This window comes from Pipistrellus hanaki (genome assembly GCF_964339955.1).
Source record: "Pipistrellus hanaki genome assembly, chromosome: 5".
Lineage (NCBI taxonomy): Eukaryota > Metazoa > Chordata > Mammalia > Chiroptera > Vespertilionidae > Pipistrellus > Pipistrellus hanaki.
The window spans coordinates 57981752-58003188 of record NC_140507.1 but is presented as its reverse complement, the minus strand read 5'-3'; the positions used below and the strand labels follow the sequence as shown (position 1 = coordinate 58003188).

The following is a 21437-nucleotide window of genomic DNA, read 5'->3' as shown; positions in this document are numbered from 1 at the left end:
AAGAATGAGGCTGCAACATAATGGAAGAAGGAGTCTGGGGCAAGTTCCTGAGACGCTGGAAATAGTGCATCTGTGCAGGAGTGCAGAGAGGGGGGAAGGGCAGTTGGCATATTGTTGGATGTTATTTTGCTTACTGTATCAATTACAGTTAGTTTTGGTTGCATAGACACAGCAGGAGCTAATTGTTCTATCGTGTACAAGAACCCAGAAGGTAGATGGTCCAGGATGGTCTGGTGGCTCCACAGTACGAAAAGTTTTACAGCCTTCCATATTCTGCCAGCTCATAGCTTCCATCTTCAGGTCGTGGGTTCATACCCACCTCCAGCTATGGTGTCTGCGGTGGAAGCCAGAAGCAGGAGGGAAAGTTAACTTCCATCCAGATCAGATTTTTTGAAACATCCTTTTTTATAGCTCATTGTCCAGAATGTAGTGTACAATTCAGGCCACCCAGGAGCCCAAGATATGTAGTGTTTTATTCCGAGATGCAATGTGCTGCACTAAAAATAGTCATATAAAAATACCCTTCTAAGGAGAATAGACAGCCAGTAGCCTCTGTTAACACTTGCTCATTAGTTTTCCCTCACATTCTCTTAGTAGTTTAATTGCATTTTTTTCTTTTAATCGCCAGATCATTCTTCTCCTTAGCCCTAGGCTCACACTCTATGAGCTTAGCCATACTCCTTCAAGTCTTGCATCACCCATAATTCCTACTTGTCCTACCTAAAGTTCACTCAGGTCCAAGTATTCCCACGACACATATGAGGTAAAGATATATATTAAAGATTTTTAAGGATATGCATGGGAAAGAGTGCCAAATAAGGCAAGTAAAATGATGACACCTGTGAACTAGGTTTGACTAGAGTTGATGTATTAAAGGGAGAGTTTAGTCCCACTTGACATAAATATAGTCTGTGTTAAATTTTAGATAAGATAGGTCTCTAGTAAACTACAGGAGTAGAGTTAAATATGTAAATGATAAAATGGAGTATACTAAAAATGTTCCCCCTTTGGGGATTAGTTGTACTTTCTGCTCCAGTTTGAAATGCCTTCATTCTGGATAGCTAAAGTGATTTTTTTTTTAGCATTTTTTTTAGACCACCCCTGCCCTTTTAAATCATATTCTGATGTGATACCTGATGCACAGAGCAAAAACGGTTCTCTGGAGAGGGAGTTCAATTGCTGGATCAAGTTGGGAATTTGGTTGCTATAACTACAACTTCAAGATGTGCTGTACGTATAAATGCAAGCTCTCGTAGTCCTTGGAATACTGGCTTTGGTAGTGTCTCAACAAAGTAAGTACATAGCCTCACAGAGAGGGACTCTGCTGTTTCTGTGTGTGGGGTCAATGGGTATTTCAGGTCATCTTATGCTTGAGGGGTCTTCAGTAAGGGAATTTGTCATTGATGATCCTTGGTGAATATGAGTATGTGAGTTCACCCTAAGAATCCTTATTTGCAGTGATGTTTGGGTTTCTCTTGCAGAAGTAAATTTTATACCCTGAGTGGCCAGGTTATTATGATCTCTGAACGCATAATAATTTGACCACTCTGTATTTGAAAAAGGTTTCAATGTCTGCTGTGTGTGTCAGTGAAATACAGTATTTCTCAGTCAAATGTTTGAATTGCTTACCTGCTGTTAGCTGTAAAGGAATTCACTAGCCTTGCTTGCGCCAGTTATTTTGGAGGTGGGGGTGGGCTGGAGGGATGTGTGAATTACTGTCTTACCCTATGAATTCAAAGTCTCTTACATATATAGCAACTAAATTTGTTTTTGTTTAAAGGAGCACACTTTCAGTACTGAAAACGCTAACAAAATAACAAGAGGAAAGATATTGTTAAAGAGAAAGATTGATATGTGAAGGAAATTATATGTGGTAAAATCAGGATGTCTTTATAAAACTAAAATTACAAATTAGCCAAAGTTCAGGGATCCTTTTTTATTTTTATCATGAATTAAGTTATACATATATATACACATATAAAAAGTATATTAATATATTTATATAAAATTAAATATATGTTAAAGCCAACAAAATTATATATTTGAATGTTAAAGAAAATAAATTTATTCTATATTATTTATCTATTTTTTTGGATATACTGAAAATTACTTAATAGTACTTGAAGAGTAAAAATAGTTGAAATAAATAATGTGAAATAATAGCTTACACATGCATATTAATTTCTTGTGTTAAAATTTAAAGGTAGTGTGGGTTTTAAAACTATCTGCTTGATATTTATTACTGATTAGAATATGAACTATAAGTTTAACATATTAAAAGTTAATTGGTTTCCTTAGATATTTCTGACTTTTGCTACACATTTATGGTTTCATAGGGGTTAGGTGTTTTTGCAATTAATTTTATTTTTTTATCGATGGCTTACTTTATGTTTTAAAACTATAAACTTCTAAGTGTGTTAGTTTCATTAAGATAATTTTGTCATACTCTCGCCTGCGTGGCTGAGGGTTGACCTATGAACCAGGAGGTCATGGTTCGATTCCTGGTCAGGGCACATGCTGGGGTTGCGAGCTCGATCTCCAGGAAGGGACGTGCAGGACTGGGTGAAAAAGGTGAAGAAGGGATTGAGGAGTACAGATTGATAGTTACAGAGTACTCATGATGATTGATATAAAAGTACAGCATAGGAAATATAGTCAATATTATTGTAATAACTATGTATGGTGCCAGGTGGCTACTTGAAAAACTAAGGGGATCACTTTGTAAAATATATGACAGTTGTCTAACCACTATGCTGAACCCCTGAAACTAAAAAATAATATTGAGTGTAAAGTATAATTTTTAAAAAGTTGAATTTATAAAAAGACTTTATTATTACTTAATTGAATATTATTATATAAATAAAATATTAGGGCATTGATCAAAATCTTCTAAATACTTTTCTATTTTTTTTAAATTGTTTTGTTTTAGATGAACACACAATATAATATACACATGATGTATTAGAGAATTGTATACCTGAAACCTATATAATTTTATTAACCAATTTCACCCAATAAATTTTCTAAAAATGTAAAAATAAATAAACTTATGTTTTGGTTTATTAAGGTGAATTTAGAAAACCATCATTAAGTATTTATACTTAATTCAATTTTACAAATAGGAAAAATGTAAGTTGAAAGCATTTCATTTCATCAGTGTAAATCATGTGTATTCCAGGATTTGTATAGGTATTTACAGTATGTTTAACAAAGAAGCTTGGGAGTGTCTTGAAATTTTTGGAACAGTTTGAGAAGGATAGGTGCTAATTCTTTGAGTGTTTGCTAAATTTACCCGTGAAGCCACCTGGCCCAGGACATTTGTTTGTTGGAATTTTTTAAATCACTACTTCAGTTTTGCTAGTTGTAATAAGTCTGTTCAGAATTTCTGTTTCTTCTTGATCCAATTTTTGGAAGATTGCTTATTTCTAAGAATTATTCCATTTCTTTGAGATTGTCTAATTTGTTGGCATATATATGTCCATATTTTCTTATAATTCTTTGTATTTCTTGGTGTCAGTTGTTACTTTTTTATTTATTTGGGGCCTCTCTCTTTGTTTTTTGATGAATCTGGTTAAAGGTTTATCAGTCTTGTTGGTCTTTGCAAAGAACCAGTCCTTGGTTTCCGTGATCTTTTGTGTTATCTCTTTAGACTATTTCATTTATCTTCACTCTGATCTTTACTATTTCCTTCCTTCTACTCACTTGGGCTTTTTTATTCTTTTTTTTATTCTTTTAGGTGAAAGATGAGATCGTTTTGAGATTTTGTGTGTGTGTGTGTGTGTGTGTGTGTGTGTGTGTGTGTTTTTCCTTGAGGTAGGCCTGTAGTGCTATGTATTTTCCTCTTAGGAACGCTTTCACTGTGTCCCATAGATTTTGTGTTTTCTGTTTTCATTTTCATTTGTCTCACAGTGTCTTTTGATTTTTCCCTTGATCTCATTGTTAATACATTCATTGTTTAGTAAAATGTTATTTATCCTCCATGTGTCTGTGTGGTTTTCAGTTGTTTTTTCCCTTGTAATTGATTTCTAGTTTCATACACTGTGGTTGGAGAAGATGCTTGATATGATTTCAGTCTTTTTAAATTTATTGAGACTTATTTTGTGTCTTAATATGTGGTCTATCCTAAAAAATGTTCTATGTGCACCTGAAAAGAATATATATTCTGGTACTTTGGGGTGAAATGCTCTGAAAATTTCAATGAAATCTATCTTGTCTAGTGTGTTAAGACTGCTGTTTCCTTGTTGATTTTCTGCCTAGATATATTCATTAACATCTATGGAATATTAAAATCTCTCACTTTATGTCCATCAAGATTTGCTTTATACATTTAGGTGCTTCCTATTTAGATTTATAATTGCTTATAAGGATTATATACTCTTGTTTGATTCCTTTATCATTATATAATGTCCTTCTTTGTCTCTTATCAAAGTCTGCTTTGAAGTCTATTTTTTCTGATATACATTTTGCTACCCCAGCTTTTTCCTTTTTCTTCTCCCAGGACATCTTTATTGGTTTCAGGGAGAAAGAGAGAGAGAGAGAGGCAAAGAAAGGGGAGAGAGTAGGGAGGGGAAGGAAGAGAAGGGGAAGAAAGGAGAGGGAAACCTCAGTGATGAGAGAGAATCATTGATCGGCTGCCTCTTGCATGTTTGGGGGATCGAGCCCACAACCCGGGCATGTGGCCTGACTGGGAATCGAACCGTGACCTCACAGCTTAACACTCAACCACTGAGTCACTGTGGCTGTTTTTGTGGTGGTTTTTTTTTTTTTTTTTAATTACATGAAATATGTTTCCATCTTTTAGTCTCTGTATGTCTTTTGTTCTAAGATGGGCCTATTGACAGTATACATATAGGTCTTGTATTCTTATTTATTCAGCTACCCTATGTCTTTTGATTGAAGCCCTTAATCTGTTTACAGTGAAAGTAATTATTGATAAGTATGTATTTATTGCCATTTTATTCTTTATAACTATGTTCCTCTATTTTTTCTTTCATTTTGAAAAAAATATCATTTTGTTGATTTCAGCTAGGAAGGGAGAGGGGGAAAGAGAGAAATATCAATAAAGAGAAAGAATCATTGATCATCTGCCTCTGGCACATCCCACATTGGGGATTGAGCCCACAACCTGGGCATATGCCTTGACCAGGAATTCGAACCGTTACCTCCTGGTTCATAGGTTGACATTCAACCACTGAGCCATACCAGCCAGGCTGCTAATTTGTCTTCTTTTTTTTTCTTTTCTCTTTTTATTTTTTATTTTATTTTATTGATTTTGTACAGAGAGGAAGGGAGAGAGATAGTTAGAAACATCGATGAGAGAGAGTCATCGATTAGCTGCCTCTTGCACACCCCCTACCGGGGATGTGCCCGCAACCAAGGTACATGCCCTTGACCGGAATCGAACCCGGGACCCTTCAGTCCCCAAGCAGACGCTCTATCCATTGAGCCAAACCGGTTTCGGCTGCTAACTTGTCTTCGACATCACTGATGCTATGGGTACACCAATTCCAGCCACCACCCACTTAGTGACTTCAAATCTTTGTGGTGGGGTAGGATTTCAGGGTGCAATTCAGGTGAATGAAGAAAAAATGGCACCTTCTCTAGAGATAAACAGTTCATTTTCTCCCCAATTCTGTCCAAACTTCCTCAATATCCTTCCTAGAAAGTTTGTACCATAGGCCCAAACTGGCCACAGCTGGCCATAGCTGCTGACAGTTCTGCAGGGTGCAATCTTTACAGGGTGGCCATTGGGTGGGTGGGGCTAATGGATCTTCCCTTCGGGAGGCCCACTGGTCAGGCACTAGGCCTGGAGGGATAGCCCTCCCCCCAGAGCAACACCACTCTGTTTCTGACACCCCCTGAGTCACTCGGACCTCTCCTCCACGGCAGGGCATGAGCTCAGCAGGGTGAAGCAACTGGGAGGGGGAGTTGGGCCATTGCATTTCCCCAGGCTGATGCCACATGGAGGGGAGTGCTTGTTCCAGGAAACATGGTTCCTGTGTGCACTGTGGGAGACTCTGCGTAGAGAGTCTGGGGGCTGTCCCTTTAGTTCTCTCTCCAAGCCACACACTCCATTATCTCTCCTCACATGACTTCAGTTTGCTCTGAGTGGCCCCCCTTCTGCTGGAGTCCTTTCAGAGGGCGCCTGGGTTTCTACCAGACTCCCATCTCACCCTAATGGACAAATTACTCGCTGATTCTAATGGCCAGATGTTATGTGGACACCTCTTTCCAGCTCTGGTGCGTTGGGCTTGGGAGTCCACATGTGGGTGCGGGGCCAGACCTTTTCATCATTGCCCTGCTTACCAATCTTGATGTGGCCCCTTCTCTAAATTCTTGGTTATAAGATTTCTCTGCACCCTTTATCAGGTTGGTTATTCAGGCTGATTGCTCTATACTTTAGTTGTAATTACAGTTTGGTCCTGGGAGGAGGTGAGTGTAACTGTCACCTACTTCTCCAACTTGAATCCCTCTCTGCCTTTTTCTTAATTATGCAAAAGTAAAAACTTTGCATCTTAAAGAAGGTCCATTATGTTAATGTTTTCTTTTATAGTTTGTACTTTTGGTGTCCTCTTTAAGAAATTTTTTTCATAACCTTATGTCAAAGGCTTTCTCATGTTTTTCTAGAAATTTAATAGTTTTAGCTTTTCTATTTAGGTATGAGATACGTTTTGATTTAATTTCATGTATAATATAAGTTAAGGGTTAAGGTTTATGTTTTTCCATACAGATATTTAGTTGTTTCAGGACCATTTATTGAAAATAATATTTATTCATTAATGTGCTTGCGTACCATTTGTTGAAAATCAATTCACCATAGTTGTTTAGGTCTATTTCTGGAATCTTTCTTCTGTTCTAAATTGCTTCACATGTCATACAATACCACATTGTCTTCATTTGTGTTACTTTATAGTAATTTCTGAAATTACATAGTTACATCCCACCTTTGTTCTTTATAAAAATTGTTTTAACTTTTCTATATTTTAGCCTTTCATTTTAAAGTCAGCCCGTCATTACCAAATGTTGTTAGGATTTGGTTAGAATTGAACTGGATTTATAGATCATTATGGGAAGGTTTACTGTTTTAACAATATTGAGCCCTCCAAACCATGAACCTGGTATATCTCATAATTTATTTGTCTTATATAATTTCCTTTTGCAAGATTAGCACTGCTTTATAGTTGTTAGTGTACAAATCATGCACACCCTTTATCAAATTTATTCCTAAGTATTTTATTTTTTATAAGTAATAGGTTTTTATTACCTCAGTCTATAAGAGAAGATCTGAAGCAGAAGTTAAACAATATGCCCATGTTACGTATTGGTAGAATTAGAAGGAAAAATTACCTAGAAAACAATTACCCTATAAGACAAACTGAAACAAGATAAGTATGGCTTGTGAGTAATGCCCATGTTTCATTCAGATGTTTTAAATAAATTGACATTTGTTACTCGATATCTTCGTAAGAAATTATATATGTGTGTGAATGCATGGTTCACAGAAAATGTGGTTTTTATTAACTTTTAAATTTTATTAATGCAGTATTAGTCAAGTAGACTGAATTATGTCTATTATTTCAATTTCTCTTCTGGTCTCTGCCAAGTTTTTGGGAGGCCGATGGCTTGGTAGTGGTGCCATTCATATGACTTTAATAAAGAATATCAGACTTTTGGTCGGCATTCTTGAGATCCTGTTTGATTCCTGAGATCAGTTCAGGTTCTTTCTGACTTAGGGCTCACCTCAACAATTCATTTGAATTCATCTACCATTTTTCTCATTGACAAGTTACATAGATCTTTTTGGTCATTTTTAGATAATATTTTAGAGCTAAGCTTCTTTGTCCTCTTCCACACATACACGATACGCTGTGCGCAGTGCAAAGTGAACATTTAACAAAGGCATTTTTGGATAAAGGCGTGTTATGGACCATAACTTTTATACAAACTGTTCAGCTGCCATCTGTGTGCGAAGCGCTGGGATCAGCAGAGACCTGCTTGTGCCACTGTGTAGACTGATAGCAGCAGATCAATTTAGCTGAGCTGTTCCCTCTCAGAGTGGTCACGAGGACATAGGCACTACCAAAGGGTAGCCCTCGTCCACCACTGTCCTTTCCCGGTTTAGATTGTGGCAAGGGAGAAAAACTGCTTGCTCTCTTCACCCCAACACAGCTGTGAGGTAAGCCCCGCCTTTTTACTCTTGAATGGAAAGACTGGAGGCAAGGCAGCTTCTTGCAACTTTCCCCGTGTTGTTTTGATAGAAATTTATGCTTGTCTTTTCCATGATCATCCCTTCGGCCAGGCATACGATTCAGCATTCCTTTGGTGGAGAGCAGTGTGCGTAACACAGCTTGGGTAAATTGTAAAGACAAAACTGCACTGCAGAGCACATCTAAGGATTTGACCTTGAAGACTCACAGGAGAGTAGACATTGCAGATTTTCCTACTTGCCCTTGACTTAGAAGAGAGTAGATAATGAATTAATGGGGATTGATAAAGAGCGTCTGTCAGGCAGCCTCTGAGGTCATGAGGCTGGTATGCGGAAGCAGTGCCCATACAACATGCGTGACACAGAGCTGCAGCCAGGAGGGGCGGGTGGGTCATCGGAGCAGGAAATTGGCCGTCAGAAGGAATGTTGGCTCTCTGCTCAAGCTCCTGCCGCCGCGTGGACTTGCTGAGAGAAAACACACTGGGAAATGGGGAGCGCTCACTGCTGCAGGGAAAAGAGCTCACGGAAGGTGGCAGTGCCAGTGCTTCACAGATACTGTTGAAGACAGTGCAGGTTAGATTTTTTTTTTTAAAGGAATTAAAATGTTAATAGCATAAATATCAAACGTTTAGTACTTCTGTGGTTACATAGCCAACAGGATACCGAGACTTGAACAGAGGGGAGGAAACACAGCTATGAGGCCCTCGCTTGTGATTTCCCCCCCTGTGCTCTGTTTTTGTAAGCAAAGGTTAAATGTTGAGATTCACTGAGCAGCGGCACAAACCCCCGTTAATTTGTGCAGGGTGATGATTGTTAAAATATCTCTAAATGAGCCTTGAGACAAATTTAAGGAAGCTTAATTGTATGCTTAAGTAGCTACTACTGAAAGAGGATCCTGTTCAAGACCATGCTTTATAAACAGTTTTGTCATTTACACACACAACTTATATGTGTGCGTGGTGTGTATATGTTTTTGTTTTAAGTAGCTGTTATTTCCTTTTTTGTTGCTGAGTGAGGACAAAATATTACAAAAAGATTAAATGCATTTTTACAGTGTCTTTCAAACCACTTGCCTCTTCCACGTCTGTTAACATTTACTCCTGTATGTTTTACTGATTTTTTGAAAATGGAATTAATGGCATCAGCAGTTTCCTGTTCGATTGTTTTTCTTAAAGTTAGTTGCTCCTCTGCTACCTAAAGACAATGTCTCGAATATTGTTTGTAAGTCCAAAATAAATACATAGATTTCGGTTTAGGAGCATCGTTACAGTCATTTGGTCAGATTTTAAAGGAAGGAAGTAAGATTTAGTGACTGCTCATCATTTCCTAGAAATGAAAGCATGGACCATTCATATCTAGAGTACTACATGTTTAATCATTTTTGTGCGTTAGGATTGCCTGCCAGTATTCCCCCACAGGTTATATAGCCTGGCACAAATAAGTTTACATTCCAATACGGAGGCATTGCATTCCACGGGGCAGTTCTGACGCACAGCAAGAATGTGGAGGCCCACACAAAGGGCGTGTTTAGGGACCCTGATAGAAGAGGCTTCTGTGCTCAGCGGCTGCCTTTCGTGGAAACTCACTTGGTAGAAAGTGCTCTTGGATCCGCTGGGGTGGGGATCATGTGGCAGCAGAGACTTAGGACAGGATGGCCTGACCCGAGCAAGAGCCTGCGGCACCCTGCGTGGTGTGCCCCTGCCTATGGGCATCTATGAGGACTCGGTAAGACTTTACATTAGCAAACATTGTGCTTGCTGGATGTGTGCCTTGAACTTGAATGTTTACCAGGCTATTCGGTTTTTTTTTTCTTCTGCACATTTTTGATATTATAAAGTCATTCATTTTTCTACCTGTGAAAATATTGAACTTACTTCAATTTTAGGAGCAATTTATAATTCTTAAATTGTACTGTACAAGAAGTTTAGCAAAATGTATGTAACGGGAATGCAAATCTGGATTGTTAAACTGTTTTTTGAGGAACAGTTCCTAACTCAGTTGTGCTAAGGGACTCTGAACATTTAGGAATACTCTGCTTGTTACCCTGAAGGAGGTCTTTTCATTAATCATTTGCTGTGATGTTGTTTTTATTTATGTTGCCTTTTTTTTTTTTTTTTTTTTTTTACAATATCTCAGAAAACCGATAGATTAGGCCAGAGTGGATTTGCATCCCTTTTAGTTGTCACTTTTGGTTGTTTCATGTAAGACTATAAGGACACTCTGAAATACATGGAGGTTAAATAGTTGAGAGGCAGGCTTCACAGTGTATTTACACAGAACAATTTAGAAGGATTTAAAGACAGTCTGTAATAATTAAATGTTCATGCAGTCTAGAATCAGAAGACTGTCAGCATTCTTAAATGCATATACCATACTTCTCTCTTCTCTTCTCTTCTCTTCTCTTCTCTTCTCTTCTCTTCTCTTCTCTTCTCTTCTCTTCTCTTCTCTTCTTCCTCTCTCTCTCTCTCTCTCTCTCTCTCTCTCTCTCTCTCTCTCTCTCTCTGATTTCATGGCCTCTTATGAAAGGCTGGTATCTAGAATATAATAGAAAGGGCTAATAGGCCTTTATGCTAAGTCTTTCAAACCACTTTCCTAACAGGCCAAGTCTCATTAGTAACTGTTACCTACATCTTGCTTGTTTTTGAAAGACAATTATTCATATATGTGTATTCATATTTGTGTCTTGTACACATGTAGAAGGACTGAAATGACTAGAAGACTGTGATTAACTTGAAAAAAATTTTAATTCAAGGTTAAAAAAGAAGCTATATCACTTTAAAAATTAAGGAGTTTAAACTTTAAAAATATCTTTGTTTATCTTGGTATGCAGTATTATGAGTGGCATTTCAAAGAAGCAGATGTTCCTTTGGTTGAAGTTCTGGCAGCAGCTGCCGAACAGGCCAGGCTTTTGTAGATTTGGCATTCAGATCTTTGACGAGTCCAGGGTAAACCCTCAGGCTCTTGGTGGTCATTTGTACTTTTGCTGCATTTGAGATCGCCTCCTAAATTCCAAAAGCTGATTTCTGTTTCTCACTCAACTAGCTAGTGTGTGAGCCTAGCCAACCTCTGAGAATCCACCACCCAGCAGAGCCCTGTTCCCCACTTGTCATTGGGCTGGTGCTGTTGGGGTAATTGTGGTCACTGTAGATACTCCTGAGGAGGCCCTGGAATTACTCCTCAAATATGTGAAGCTTCAAAGATTAGATTTTTGTTTATGGTAAGAGATAGGAGTCCAACTTTATGTGCAAATACAGTTGTCCCATACATTGTTGAAGTTTTTGTTTTTCTTTTTCTTCTTTTTTTTGCCTTAGTTGGTTTTGTTTCAGTGGTTAGAGCACTGGCCCTCTCAGACTGAGAGGTCTTGGGTTCGATTCTGGTCAAAGGCTGGTCGGGGCTCAACGAATTGATGTGTCTGCCCCCCTCCCTTCTACTCTCTCTGGAAATCAATGGAGAAAGTATCCTTAGGTGAGGATTAACAACAACAGCAACAATAAAAGAGAGAGAGAGAGAGAGAGAGAGAGAGAGAGAGAGAGAGAGAGAGAGAGAGAGAAAGAGAGAGAGAAAGAAAGAAAGAAAGAAAGAAAGAAAGAAAGAAAGAAAGAAAGAAGCTTTTCTTCCCTCATTGAATGAATGTCACTCCTTTATCAAAATTCATTGGCCCTAGATATATGGGTTTATTTGTGGACTTTTCATTTTATTTCATATTTTCTGTCCTTGTGCCAGTACCACTCTGTTTGGATTACTGCAGCTTTGCAGTAAGTTTCAAAACCAAGAAGTTTGAGGCCTGTGACTTGTTCTTTTTTAGAATTCTTTGGCTAATTAGGGCCTCTTGCAGTTCCATATGAATCTGGAGATCAGCATTTCTATTGTGCAAAAAAGGCTTTTGGAACTTTATTAGGGATTGCATTGAATCTGTTAGATCACTTTGAGTAGTTTCTTATGTGACGTAATAACAGAAAGGAGTACATTTGATGGGACTAACTGTTTCTGACAGTGGTACCAAGGAATATTTGTATGTTTGTTTGAGTATGGATAGATGTATATAGATGTATATAGATATTTGTATGTTTGTTTGATGTGGATAGCTGTATATAGATATTTTAAAAAGAATTTTTCAGATATGCTAAGTATGATTCTATTTTTTATTTTCATAAAAACAGAATTTTGGAGCAGGGAAGGCTCAAGTTAGGGCCTACTCTAACCTGATAATTTCAATAATGAGTAAAGTGTAGAATACAAGAATGGTCAAGTTGGCTTGTTAGAGACCACAATGATACAGTAAAATATTGACTCTCCACTTCTCTTCATCTTACCCGACATTTTCACCATAAAGTTTGATGCATTAAGTGTCACCATTTATAAAGAGGATTGCAAACAGAACAAGAATATCCATAGGAATCACTCAAAATGTCTAACTTGGAAAAATTGCTTGAGCAAATAGTTCTTTGGAATAGTTTTTTCTCATATTTTTTTTATATTTTTCTCAAAGATAGTTTATTAAAAATAGCTACTAAAGTGTTGACTGGAGGGAAGGGAGGAGGAATTTGGGAGTAGTGAATGGCAGGGATGGGAGGTGCAGTAGTAGAGCAAGTCATGATTACCTAGCTTGGCAGGTTTTAAGTCGTCATAAAGCTGGGTCAGAGAGAATCAATCTGCTCTGGTGTTAAGATGGGAGTTCTCACTGATAGTGCAAAGGTGCTATGTCTGAGTTCACTAGTGCAATGTTTTCAGGAAGAATGGGCAGTTAATAGGCATATCCACTTAATTACTTCTATACTAAAGAAGAAGAGTTTAAGTTGAATACCATTTTCTTTAAAATTTAGGCATAAATTGATTTGAAATTTTAGAGAAGTAAATACACTTCTTAGGTGAAAGAAATTTTAACCTAAGCCATTTAAGTTATAGAAGAGAATTACATACATTCTATACTTTTTTGGGTTTTACATAATTTTCCATTGATTCTATTCCCATTCCTATTATAATATTCTAAAGCTTCGTCTAATTTGGAATGATTTAAAACAGCCTAACTTAGAACTTATTTAGACTGATTCTTTTTTACTTGCATTTTTAATTGTGCTGGAATTTTCCAGATAAATATAGGGTATCTCAAAAAATGTATACATATACTCTGAATAATTATAAAGGCAGTGTTTATTTTTTAATTCAATCTAATTTTTAAAAATCTTTATTGTTGAGTATTATAGATATCCATAACCCCTCTCCCCACATTGCCTTCCTCCACTTGGATCCTTTCCCCAGACCCCTTCTCCACCCTATTGTCTGTATCCATGGGTAATGCATATATGAATATAAGTTCTCTGGTTAATTTCTCCCCATCCCACCCCCTCTTCCCTCTGAGATTCTTCAGTCTGTTCTGTGTTTCCATGCCTCTGGTTTGATTTTATTCAGATCATTTTATTTTGTTCATTGGATTCCTCATTTATTTTGATTTTTAGGTTTTAATTGTTGATAGATATGTATTTATTGCCATTTTATTGTTCATATTTTTTATCCTTTTTTCTCTCTCTTATTCTTCTTGAAGAAGACCCTTCAACAATTCATGTAATACTGATTTGAGGTTCCCTGGTGGTCTGGTGGTTAGGATTCAGTGCTCTCATGTAATACTGGTTTGGAGGTGATGAACTCCTTAGCTTTTTCTTGTCTGTGAAGTTCTGACCTTCAATTCTAAATGATAGCTTTGCTGGGTAGAGTATTCTTGGTTGTAGGTCCTTGGCTTTCATTACTTTGAATATTTCTTGTCCCTTCTGGACTGCATAGTTTCTGTTGAGAAATCAGCTGACATTTGTATGAGTACTCCTTTGTAGGTAACTAACTGCTTTTCTCTTGCTGCTTTTAAGATTCTTTCTTGTCTTTACACTTTGGCATTTTAATTGTGATGTGTCTTGGTGTAGGTCTCTTTGCTTTCCTCTTGTGTGGAACTTTCTGGACTTGTGATTCTATTTCTTTCACCATATAGGGACGTTTTCTGTCATTATTTCTTCAAGTAGGTTTTTAATTTCTTCCTCCCTCTCTTCTTTCAGCACTGCCATGATGTGAATATTGGTATGCTTGAAGTTGTTCCAGAGGCTCCTTACACTGTCTTCATATTTTTAGATTCTTTTTCTTTTTGCTCTTCTGATTGGGTGTTTTTTGCTTCCTAAATTCTAAATCACTGAATTGATTCTCAGTGTCCTCTGCTGTTGGTTCCCTGTGAATTATTCTTCATTTCAGTTAGTATATCCTTCATTTCTGATTGGTCCTTTTATGTTGTTGATGTTTTCACTAATTTCCTTAATTCTCGCTAAGTTCCTTAAGCATCCTTATAATCATTGTTTTGAACTCTGTATCTAGTAGTTTGCTTGTTCCCATTCCATTTAGTTCTTTTTCTGGGGATTTCTTCCCTTCTTTCATTTGTGACATATTTCTTTGTCTTCACATTTTGACTGCTTCCCTGTGTTTGTTGCTATGTTTTAGGTAAAGCTGCTAAGTCTTCTGAAATTGGTAGAGTAGCTTTATGTAGTAGGTGTCCTGTAGGGTCCAGTGGCTCAGCCTCTCCAGTCACCTGGGCTGGGCATTCTGGGAGTGCCCCTATGTGCACTATCTTGTTGTAGTTGAGCCTTGATTGCTGTAAGCATCACTGGGAGGACTTGACCCCCAGGCCAATTGGCTTTGAGGACCAACTGTAACTACAGGAGAAGAGCTGCTGTGTAGGAGCTGACCCCATGGAGCAGGACTTGCTTCAGTGGGGCTTTGGTGCTCACCGATTCCATCCCTTGAGTGTGTTGCTAATAGATGCGTTAGAGTTGTAATCTGCTATGGTATGAAGCTATTCACCAGGCTCACTTGCTCTGCGGCCTCCTGGGAGGTACAAAGTCAGCCACTGCCTGTGCCTTGCCAGGGGCCACCCAGCACAAGCTACAGAGTGATCTTAAGGTGACAGTTACTTGTATTGGGCTTGGAAGTGCCCAGGAGAGGCCAAGCTTGAACCTTGGCAAGCTGCTGCAAATGCCAGGTCTGGGTCCACTTATCTAGAGGTACTGGCACTCTGAGTTCAGCCTCTACTTGTTTGAGAGCTTTTAGGAAAGTCTAAAGCCTGATCCAGGATGGGCTATTCATATGGAAAAGACACTGCAAACAGCTTGGGTGGGGCTGCAAATGTGTGGGCCAGGTTGATGGAGACTCAAATATGGTGCCTGCCACTCAGCTCTAAGAGTAGGGGGAGGGTCTCAGTAGAGGAACAGTGACGTCTCTGCCAGCACTTTTGTCTGGAAGAAAGTTGCCCCCCTGTTTCTGCCCTGATGTCAGATAATTTTGTTCCTCCCTGTATGTCCCTGAATCTAGTGCTGGAGTTCCGAGAGAGTGAATCTAAGTTAAGTTTGTGCACAAGCCCTTTAAGAGGAACTGCCTGGGTCTCTGGCTGCGTCTGTGTCACTCAACTACAGTCTCTGCTGGATTTTCCAGCCCAAACTTACTGGGGACTTCTCTTACCGGCTCTGGAAGCCTAGGCTAGGGGTCTGGTATGGGGCAGAGACACCTTCCTTGCTCCTCAGGAGAAGTCTTCTCAGCCAAGATATCCCTCCTGATTAAGAACACACCACACGTGGGTGCCAGACCAGAAATCTGTTCCACTCCTCCACCCCTCCTACCACTCTTAATTATTTAATTCTCTAGTTGTAGGGCTTCTATTCAGCCAGATTTCAGGCAGTTCTGAATAATGGTTGCTCTGTATTTTTATTGTAATTTTGAAGTGGTTATGGGAGGATGCGAATGCCGTGTTTATTATGCCACTATCTTGATTCCTCTCTAAGGCAGTGTTTATTAAAATAACATTTCAATTTCAAAATTGAGCTGTCAGTCTGGCTAGTGTGACTCAGTGGTTGAGCACTGATCTATGAACCAAGAGGTCACGGTTTGATCTCAGGTTTTCGGCTCAGTCCCCAGTAGGGGATGTGCAGGAGGCAGTTGACCAATGATTCTCTCTCATTGCTGTTTCTGTCTTTGTCTCCCTTTCTCTCTGAAAGCAATAAATATTTTTTTAAAGTATCATTTTTTTTTTTTTAAATTGAGCTATCTCCTATTAAAGTGTAAATACATTCTTTGGACACCCTGTATATGTCTGAAATTTATTGACTTGAATTGTTCCTTGTCATTCTGTGTAAATAATGATTAAAGGTAGTTAATCTTTCTCCTATGTATTTTTTGTATTGTTTTTAGTTTTTATTAATCTTGAGAGTTGGCTTACATTTTATATTTTTAAATCATTTTTTTAAATTTTGTTTTCCAGTTTTGGCAAGCGTTCTGCAGGAAGCTTTAGGCGTGGCTGTGAATGCATTGTTTTAGAGCCTTCTGAAATGATCGTGGTAAGAATATTCCTCCGAAGACATTCTTTCCCCCTTAAAAAAAGTTATACAATTAAATTATTTTCTCAAACTACTTATAATAGTATACTACATATTTTATAAGTGTGGACATATTGTATAACTTTTATTATAAATTTGAGTTCATAATCATAATTATTTACAGGATTCGATTAAATGAAAAAGATAGGAAATTTAAAGGGCGCAATATTTGCTGGTTGAACTTTGTAAATCAATATATGGTAATACCATGTAATGAAAATTTGGAGAGGATCTCTTTGTATTATAGGATTTTAGTTCTCCAAATATTGTTCAAAAATGAGTGAGATACTTACCAGTAAAATGAATCACAGTGATATGTATTCAGACAACAATTACCAGAAGGAAATCACTTCAATTTTTAAAACTAATTGAAATAAAAATGGGGTACTAGTTTGCTGGTTAAACAGTCTGTCAAAATCTTAATATCTCATTAGCCGAACTGTGTGATTTAAAAACTATATTTAGATAAGTCATATATATATGTGTGTGTGTGTATATATATATAATGCTAAATAGATATTATAATTTTTTTTGTTTTTCCCCCCTTAATATATTTTTTTATTAAATTATTATTTTTGTACATATACCAATCCTCCCGCCCCCGCGCCCGTACATACCCTCCCACCCCAGAGTTTTGTGTCCGTTGGTTGTACTTATATGCATGTATACTAGAATGTTTTTAAAAAGTATTTTTAATTGATTTCTTAGAGCAAGGGAGAGGGGGAGAGGTAGAAACATTAATGTGAGAGCAGAACATTGATTGGCTGCCTCTTGCACACACCCTACCTGGGATTGAGCCTGCAACCCAGGCATATGCCTTGACCAGGAATCGAACTAGCAACACCCAACCACCTGAACTGCGCTGGCCAGGATAGCAACATTTTTTTTGATGCTTTATAAAACACCTGTCACATTCTTCCTTACTATATAAAAGTGATTGTAAAGTAGCATATTATGTATCCCTTTTTAAAAAAAATCAGCAACTAAAATAGGATGATGGTAGGAATTCCCAGTGTAGACATTCAGTTGATATGATAATCCAGTTATTCATCATCTAGCATCCTTCACCAGGAAAACCTGATAATATAGATTATTTTGGAAGTTTTTAATTCACATTTAATAAAGTATTTGGTAGATTACCACTCTATTTAGAGACAATAATAATAGGGTTTTTTCCTATGATGCAGGAAAATTCCATCAGAAATGAGAACTTCCTTGTCAAAGCTAGCGAACACTTTTGGTAAAATTTCACAAAATTTACTCTTACGCGAGGAAGTGCCATGGTGGTGACTAAAGATTTAGGATTGAAAAAAAAACACGTAGGCAGATAAATAGGACCTTGCTGAAACAGATCTTTAAAAGATTTTAGATACTTCCTCTAAGTTTTGACCGCCATCAGTGCTATTTTGGTGTTTCTTTGAAGGCTTTTTGATCTTTAACATTTCCTTGAGAATTTTATACTTGCTGGTAATATACAAACTACCGCGTTGCCAGTGTGAGAATCGTTTTAGCATTGAAATATGCCTCTAGTAATCACGTTTCATTATATCAGTATGATGAGGATTAACATAATGTAGCATATTCTCTATTAGTCCATTCACCAGAGTTTCTGAAATGTTTGAAATGAGGGTTTTCTTAAAAACAACACTATATATATAAAAAAAAGAAACTGAATACACAGAATGAAAGTAGGAAGAGGAACCCTTAGGGAATCTACCAAAGCCATTCCGCCAGCAGTTCTATTTCAGTCATTTTGGATTTGGGTGTTTTTTTTTTTTTTTTAACAGATTTACTCATATCCATCAGCGTTTTTTTTTTGTGTGTGTGCTTTAGTTGACAATGGGGCAGTTGCTTTCATAATGTGTGGTAATATATCCTGTGGTTCTTTCACTACTAGATCAGTACAAAGACTAACTGAAAATATCTTTCCTTTTCAAAGTACAGGAAATTCAAAAATTATCCATGTCGTCCCTAAGTGGAACTGAAAATGCCTCTCTGTAAAAAGGAAAGTTACTCAAAACCAGTCCGTTCCAGAGAAGTTCCATAACACTTAAGAATCTGTTTAGATAGTTTGGCTACAAATGTCTTTGCAAAATGAATGAATGTGGACTATTTGTACGTTTTATTCTACTCTTAATCTTGATTTAGAATATCATGTTTGAAGAAATGAAAATTTTTTTTTCTTTTTTTCTTCAGGTGGACTATATGGATGAAAATGAAGAATATTTTCAGCGTCAAGCTTCTCATCGACAGTCTCGAAGGAGATTTAGAAAGATTAACCAGAAAGGTGAAAGACAAACAATTATTGACACTGTGGATCCTTATCCCGTGGGCAAACCACCGCTGCCTAGAGGCTATCATACGGTAAGTCACACATGTATGATGTATTTATTTATCTTCCGTTTTTGTTTGGAGTTTTGTGCAAAGACAAAACATTTAACTTTCTATTTAAACTTCCTATTTTTGATGAATAATTCTATACTTAAATTGCAGTTTTTGCTGGAAATACACATAATGTGAATAGTTTTAAAGAACATTGAAATAAGACATCAAAAGACATTGTGTAGCCTTTCTATTTCTTAAAATGTTCTCTGAAGATCAGTTTTGTGATCAGCATGTATAATTGTGACTGGGATATTTTAAGTTCTTATCTCAATCTAAAATTTTAGCCATCCCACATCTTAATGATTGCTATCATAACTGTTTTTTATTCAAAAAGTATCTATATAAAGATGGTCTGAAGTATTTCTAATAGGTTCAAAGATCCTCTTAAATGCTTATCATTTATTTTTAAGTATTTGATAAGGAAGCTATTTTTTGTTTGAGAAAACCAAGACACAGTTGTACTAGACCCCAATAGAGGCAATTTTAGAACCTTTTAAAAATATTTATTTATTTATTTATTTATTTGCCTGGCTGTACTGTGCCATATTTCTCCTGATAGCCAATCCAAAATATTTGCAAATATACTTAAGGATTTATATTTTCAAAAAGAAAGTAGTTTGAATTCTTATATATGTCATATTATGGCCAAAGATGTGTTATCTATATATGTAATACCATTAAATGAGTAGTCATTTATATTAATTTTAAAATAAGAATATGAAAAAAAATAAAAATAGATAATTGACAACTACATTACATTTCACCTTTTTCTAACCTTTTTCTTTCTTTTTACAAAAACTATAAGTGCAAAAGGTGTGGGAAGATGTATATAGACAAAATGATGTATTTAATTTTTAGTAACTTTTAAGTGATATATTTTAAACCTACACTTTATATTTTCTGTTTGTGAGAGCTCTTTGTATTTGAATATTTAAGCACTTTTGATCATCAGCTACCCTCCTACTTCTCTCACTGCGCATGTACTATTTTAATTTAACATGAATTTTAGAGTTGAATCCTTTCATTGAGCTCATTTGGGTTGCTTTTTGCTCATCATAAAGACAGCTTTGTTTGTTGAAGAGACTTGGTATATTAAAAAGGTTTTTTGTTTCCATTGTCTATAAAAGAAGGTAGTATTTTTAGTGTTGATGAAACATCATGGAAGAAGGAAATATAGATTAAAAATAGTGGTACATAGTATTAATAGTATAATATATTTTAGCCATGTATTAATATTAATATTATTCTTTCTGCTTTAGAATTATTTTTCCATATCAGATTCCATACTAAGATAGTTAGTGGGAGTATCAATTAATTAAAATTTAGTGTTAAACCTGATCGGTTTAAAATTTTTAAAATATGTTTTTATTGATTTTAGAGGGAGTAGAGAGAGATGAAGGGAGAGAAAACATCGATGAGAAAGAAACATCGGTCAGCTGCCTCCTGCACGCCCCTTACTGAGAATAGAGCCAGAAACCAAGGCATGTGCCCAGACCGAGAATCGAACTGGTTACCCCCTTGGTGCTTAGGATAATGCTCAATCCACTGAGCCACACCAGCAGGGCCTGATTCAATCACTTTCCCTTTATCACTGCCCTTTTTTCAACCAATTTTTAAAAATGTGTAGTATGTATATTTTTATTACAAGATTAATTTTAAAAATATATATTTTATTGATTTTTTTACAGAGAGGAAGAGAGGGGGATAGAGAGTTAGAAACACTGATGAGAGATAAACATCAACCAGCTGCCTCTTGCACACTCCCTACTGGAGATGTGCCCACAACCCAGGTACATGCCCTTAACCGGAATCGAACCTGGGACCCTTCAGTCCGCAGGCCGACGCTCTATCCACTGAGCCAACCGGTTTTGGCTACAAGATTAATTTTAAAAAGTTATTTTGATTTAAAAAATGTTGTGCCTGGTCAACAGCTACTTTTGTTAGAGGAAATTCGTACTAGGATGAAACATTTAACTTGATTGCTAATAGATCATGTACTTGTTTACTAATATGTGAAATGTTGGTATTAATTTTACTAAATGAGTTCAGATTGGCCACAACATGGCTTCAGTTGAAAATATTGGACCCTGTTTTTTTTGTTTTGTTTTTGTTTTTTTTTTGTTTGTGTGTGTGTGTGTGTGTGCGTGCGCGCGTGCGCAAATTGTGTTTTAATTATATTTATATAATATTCATTGTTTTACCGAATATATTTTAACTTAGGGAAACAGTTTTGTATATATGACACCACAAAATAAAAAGAATAAAGTAAAAATAATTATTCTTTATTAGCTCTAAGTCATATTTACTTATTCTTAACAGAAATATTTCTATCTGAAAGAACCCTGGTAGGGTAGGGCTGAGGATGCAAAGTTTATTTAAAGGATGCATGACCGTACTTCACAGGTGGTTTTTAATGATTGCAAGTGCATTTCAAGTGCATGGCTGAA

General features: G+C 36.8%; 1 protein-coding gene across 12 annotated transcripts in view; it reads left to right on the top strand.

The window, feature by feature from the left end:
* Window positions 1-21437, top strand: part of RAPGEF2 (Rap guanine nucleotide exchange factor 2) — a 229467-nt gene that overhangs the window by 104575 nt on the left and 103455 nt on the right. For 6 of the 12 annotated variants that reach the window (XM_084884153.1, XM_084884156.1, XM_084884149.1 and 3 more), the window contains exons 5-6: window positions 16491-16566; window positions 18802-18969. In XM_084884153.1, coding sequence (XP_084740279.1) covers window positions 16491-16566; window positions 18802-18969 — 244 coding nt within the window. Of the gene's footprint in view, window positions 1-8575; window positions 8780-9598; window positions 9932-16490; window positions 16567-18801; window positions 18970-21437 lie in introns of those variants that run through there. The other 6 variants (XM_084884151.1, XM_084884160.1, XM_084884157.1 and 3 more) reach the window with 5 other exon arrangements.